The sequence below is a fragment of the Mus caroli genome, chromosome 19, assembly GCF_900094665.2.
Source record: "Mus caroli chromosome 19, CAROLI_EIJ_v1.1, whole genome shotgun sequence".
NCBI lineage: Eukaryota > Metazoa > Chordata > Mammalia > Rodentia > Muridae > Mus > Mus caroli.
Window position 1 is genome coordinate 1,798,831 of NC_034588.1, and position 5,400 is coordinate 1,804,230.

At 54.6% G+C, this 5,400-nt stretch overlaps 1 protein-coding gene across 5 annotated transcripts in view; it reads left to right on the plus strand.

Moving 5' to 3' along the window:
* The window catches only part of LOC110285795 (breast cancer metastasis-suppressor 1 homolog), a 16,144-nt gene that overhangs the window by 3,636 nt on the left and 7,108 nt on the right, over positions 1 to 5,400 (plus strand). For 3 of the 5 annotated variants that reach the window (XM_029472623.1, XM_029472624.1, XM_029472625.1), the window contains exons 2-9: positions 1,538 to 1,683; positions 1,772 to 1,862; positions 2,031 to 2,158; positions 2,288 to 2,367; positions 2,486 to 2,582; positions 3,055 to 3,147; positions 4,171 to 4,235; positions 4,653 to 4,692. In XM_029472623.1, the coding sequence (XP_029328483.1) occupies positions 1,545 to 1,683; positions 1,772 to 1,862; positions 2,031 to 2,158; positions 2,288 to 2,367; positions 2,486 to 2,582; positions 3,055 to 3,147; positions 4,171 to 4,235; positions 4,653 to 4,692 (733 nt within the window). In that variant the 5' untranslated portion in view covers positions 1,538 to 1,544. Of the gene's footprint in view, positions 1 to 1,537; positions 1,684 to 1,771; positions 1,863 to 2,030; positions 2,159 to 2,287; positions 2,368 to 2,485; positions 2,583 to 3,054; positions 3,148 to 4,170; positions 4,236 to 4,652; positions 4,693 to 5,049; positions 5,395 to 5,400 lie in introns of those variants that run through there. The other 2 variants (XM_021151802.2, XM_021151803.2) reach the window with 2 other exon arrangements.

Genomic DNA, 5,400 nt, shown 5'->3' on the forward strand with positions numbered 1-5,400 from the left:
TCGAGGCCAGCCTGGTCTACAAAGTGAGTTCCAGGACAGCCAGGGCTATACAGAGAAACCCTGTCTCCAAAACAAAACAAAACAAAGAATCTCGGTTTATGCCGGGCGTGGTGGCGCACACCTTTAATCCCAGCACTTGGGAGTCAGAGACAGGCAAATTTCTGAGTTCAAAGCCAGCCTGGTCTACAGAGTGAGTTTCAGGACTGCCAAGGCTATACAGAGAAACCCTGTCTCGAAGGGGGAAAAAAAAAATCTGAGTTTAGCTGAGCAGTAATGATGCATTCCTCTAACCCCAGCATTCCAGAGGCAGAGGCAGAAGCAGGCAGATCTCTGTGAGTCGAGGCCAGCCTGGTCTACAGAGGAATTTCAGGCCAGCCAGGGCTACACAGAGAAACCCTGTCTTGGAGAAAAAAAAACAAAAACAAAACAACAACAACAAAAACCAACCAAACAAAAAAGGATCTGTTTAATCCCCAGTATGAAAAGTTTTTCTAGTGGACGTTGGTGTTCGTAGAGAAATGGTTCAACAATAAGAGCACTGGCTGCTCTTCCAGAGGACCCAGGTTCCGTCCGTTCCCAACCCCAACGCTGTCACTCAAAACCGGCTGTCACTCAAAACCGGCTGTAATTCCCTTTCTAAGAAGTCTGATGCTTCCTTTACAGGCACCGCACACACACAGTGCAAAGACAGAGGTGTAGGCAAAACACTCACACACATAATGTTAAAGTTACATATGTAAAATATGCGCACTTCTCAGCGTCCTGGGAAGACAAGGCTGTGGAGCTTGTGCCTGACAAGAGCCTTTTGCTAGAGCCCCTCGTTTAGAAAGGTGGAAGGGAAAGACTCAAGTTTTCTCAGGAGCCCTCTGCTGATGAAGGCCATCAGTACACTTGAGGGCAGACTTCATTGTCTTTCAAAGGCCCCGTCTTGGGCTAACCAGATGGTTCAGCAGGTAAAAGCAGCTGCCACCAATGTTCAGGCCAGGAACCCACATGGTAGAAGGAGAGAGCTGTCTCAGACCTCCATATATGCTCTGTGGTGTGTGTGTGTATTAAATGAATAACAAAGCCCTGAAGGTCTCATCTCTGAACACTTGCACATTAAGCTTCTGACATGGAGGAGGAACCAGAGGATCACAGAGAAGGAAACACTGAGGACTGAAGAAAAGTGGCAGGATTTGATCTAGAACACAGGGAAAGACCAGAGGGGTAGGAGTAAGAACTGGCCATTCAGTGAGGTAAAGGAGCCGGGCTTCAAGGTCAAGTGCAGTCTGCAAAGGGTCTTGTTGCAGCTAGTCAGGAACTTGGGTCCAGTCCCATTGGCAGTAGGGGCCTTTCCCATGATGACTCAGCCTTGGTGAGCATTCCCATGCATCTCAGAATTCTGTAAGAGGAGCAGAGTCTATCAAGCACGTTTTCAGCGTGGTGACACTAGTCACATCCCCTGTCTCGTTCGAGGCTTGTGTTTGGCCAGCTCCCTGTGTGGCTGCTCCGAAAGTGGACAGTGGCTAGTAATAGCCCATGCTCCCTCTCCCAGAGTTCAGATGCCCATCCAGCCTTCAGGCAAAGAAACAGAAGAGATGGAGGCAGAAGGAGATTCAGCAGCTGAGATGAACGGAGAGGCAGATGAGAGCGAGGAGGAACGGAGTGGCAGCCAAACTGAGTCTGAGGAGGAGAGCTCAGGTGAGCACCTGCAACCTCTCTGTCCTCCCGCCTCCCGGAGCAGCAGCCTGCCCCTGCAGAACCATTCCTAATTGCCCTCTCACCCCAGAGATGGATGATGAAGACTATGAGCGGCGCCGCAGTGAGTGTGTCAGTGAGATGCTGGACCTGGAAAAGCAGTTCTCAGAGCTGAAGGAGAAGTGAGCGTGGGAGTGCTGGTGGGCCTTTGTGCAGCGGGGGGTGCGGGTGCCCGTAGTGATGAGCAGCAAGTGGGGCACAAGGGGAGCAGGTGTTTGGTAGGCATTTACCTGAGAGGACAAGTGACCACTGGAGAAGCCAGTAATACGCAGCTGCCTTTTCACCTCCAGGTTGTTCAGGGAACGGCTCAGCCAGCTACGTTTACGACTGGAGGAAGTGGGGGCTGAGAGAGCCCCAGAATATACCGAACCTCTTGGCGGGCTGCAGCAGAGCCTGAAGATCCGCATTCAGGTGGCAGGTCTGTAGCTGCCCTGCCCTGCTCCCAAACAGCTCTCTGTCACCTTCCACTTTGCCCCTATCCTTGTAGCTCTTGCTTTGGGGGACTCTAGGGCCTCTGGCCAAACAGGGCTCCTCTTCCCCTCTGCAGGGATCTACAAGGGCTTCTGTCTGGATGTGATCAGGAATAAGTATGAGTGTGAACTCCAGGGAGCCAAACAACACCTGGAGGTGAGCCAGCGGGAAGTTGGGTGAGACTGAGGCCTGGCAGGTCCCCTGGCTGAGCAGCTGTCCCCTCCCATGGCTGAGCGGCTGTCCCCTCCCCTGGCTGAGTGGCTGTCCCCTCTAGAGTGAGAAGCTGCTGCTGTATGACACACTGCTGGGGGAGCTGCAGGAGCGGATCCAGAGGCTGGAGGAGGACCGGCAGAGCCTCGACATCAGCTCTGGTGAGGCCAGGGCCCAGTCCTAAAGTGCCCCTCCCTTTTCTGGACCTCAGTTTTCCAGGCTGCTTAAGGGGAGTCAAAAGGCCCACTTCTTGGGGTCAGGAAAGGGTCTAGCTAAGCATTCCACATATAGTGGGGGCTCATGCAGAGTGGGTCTCCTGCCTGACCCTATTGACAATGGGGTACCCAACTGACACATGGATGCATATAAAAAAAACCATTGTCCTCTCCGTGGTAGTGGCCTCAGTGTTCATATGGGGTCCACAAATTTCCTTCATCCCCATCTACAAAGCAAATGGAAAGGCTTAAGCCAAGAAGGGCAGTGGTCTTCCCCGGGCGGCACTAGTGCGCCAAGAGGCTGCAGCCTCAACCAAGGTTGGGGCGACTCTCCTGGTGGTGATGGGGAAGGGAGGGAAGGCCAGGCTGTCATGCCTGTGGGTCTGTCCTGACCCTGACTCTGCGTCTCTGGGCACAGAGTGGTGGGACGACAAACTACATAGCAGAAGCAGCTCCAAGTCCGGGGACACCATGCCACCCAGCAAGAGGAAGAAGGCACCGCTTGTTTCTGGTATCCTTCCACTCAAGTCGCCTGACACTGGGCAGGATAGGGCAGGCCCTGGACTCAGGGAGGTTAGAAGGATCATGTGGGACAGGGTCAAGCTACAATCACTTATAGCCATCTGGTGTCACATGAAAGTGTCCATTTGTCAGAATTTTCTTCTGAGTTCCATGGTCCCCAAAGAAACAGAAAGCTCAGCTCACTGACTGTCCTGAGCTCAGTAATTTCCTGAGTCCTGAGTAAAGATCAGCCTTTGAAGCCCCTCTGGCTTCCCCTCAGTGTCCTGGTGTAGGCCTCATGCTGTCTCAGTCATTCCTACCCAGGCATGCTCAGCCCCTCTGCCGCGCTTACCTGTCTGTTCCATGGTGTCATGTCAGCTGCCGTCTTCTCTGAAGTCTCTCCTGATTCATAGCCCCCATCCCTTCCCCAGTGCATGTGGCTCTCGTGTATGAGCATCCTAAGGGATGCACTGTTTTTGACCCTCCTGTGCCGCACAGCACAGCGTAGCACTGAGCTGAGGTCTTCCATAACCATCGTGTCAGCCCTGGGACCACCTCAGGTGGGCGGGAGACAGTGTTGAACATTGTGGGTGAAGATAGCTTTCAGATACAGAGTTCAGTGTTCCTAGGAAGGAAGACGCCGGAATCTACCTTCAGGTGAGGAAGGGCCCAGTAAGCCATTAACTGTCAGTAACAGGTGCAGGGGCCCTCAGGGTGGGCTGGGCCTTGGTCACCTGGTCCTGAAAAGGGGTGAGAATGAGGGAGGGAAATGGGTAGGGTTTCATCCACTTGACAAGAACTGGAGTCCCTGAGGCAGAGGCTGGTGGATCTCTGAGTTCCAGGACAGCCAGGACCACAAATACCAAGCCTAAAAAAAAACAAAAACAAAAAACTTCTGGCACCGCCTCCACAGTCTCCGTGTGCCAGCTTTCCTAAGCAGTGGGTGTGTGGTGTGGCACTGCCTCCTGTAGCCTTCAGTGGGGCCTTGTCGCATTCCTCCTGTGGCCGCCCTGCTTCCTTGACCCTTGTGTAGGTCCATATATTGTGTACATGCTGCAAGAGATCGACATCCTGGAAGACTGGACGGCCATCAAAAAGGTGGGTCCACTGCTGCCTGCTTACCCCGCCCTGCTTTGCCACCCGCCCTCTGCTCCCTCCAGCCCCATCCTCCCTACTCCCTACTCTCCTCACCCAGTCCCGTGCCAGCTCTGGTACCCAAGGATGCTCAGGCACTGTCTCCTCAGCAACAGCTGTCCCAGCCCAGGTGCCCTGACTTTGTGGCATCTTGTGGCCCTCCTGCCTAGAGACTGACCTGAGGAAGGATGTCTGTGCCAGCCCTTGTTCCAGGAGGGCAGGAAAGAGAGGGACGGCTGCTGGGCTGGCCTCCCCCTCCCCCGCTTGGTGTAGAACAGACTTCACACAACTTAGCTCAGAGCAGCTCTCATCCTGGACTGTGGGGGGCAGTATCCACAAGCTCAAATGGGCTCTAAGGGACCCTTTCTTCTGTCCACCCAGGCCAGGGCAGCAGTGTCCCCTCAGAAGAGAAAAGCAGATGGTAAGAGCCATGACGTGGGCCTGTCAGCTTGGTAGTCTAATCTCACTTGGAGGCTTTTGTGGGATTTTGAGGATTGGAGAGGCTGAGGGAGCAGGGACAGGTAGAGGTGGAAAGTAGGCTGAAGATGTAGCTCAGTGGTGGTGCGCCTGCCGAACATGGGCAAGAACCCAGTCCCAGTCCCAACACCACAAGAAGATAAAAGTGCCTGGAGCCCCCAGGCAGGGTGGGTCCAAGAGGGCAGGAAGAAGAAACCCTGATGGATGAGGGAGTAAGGCACTTCCTCACTGCCTTCAGGAAGGAAGTGCTGGTGGTCCTTTTGGTTCAACTCCCTTCAGCAGTTTCCCACATCCCTGCTAGGACCCTGACCCTGCATTTACTCTCGCTCGGAGGGTCCTGGGAGCAGCTGGTACCTCACACAGGATTAACATTTCTCTGCAAAGGCAGGGGCTTGCCTAGTAGCTCTTCAGTGTTACTGCCGGCCCCTGACCCTGCCACCACTGGCCTGGACTCCTCTGCTCTCCTTGGGATCTGCATAACTGGCCTTGAAGCCGACCTGGCCAAGCAAGACTGTGGTCTCCATCCCTGACCAGCCCACCCCCTCCCAAAGAATGACTTCTCCAGCGTCCCCCCCTCACCCAGAGCCACGGCAGCAGCCCTCCCCCCCAGAGAGACCAGGCCTCACCCAGAGCCACGGCAGCAGCCCTCCCC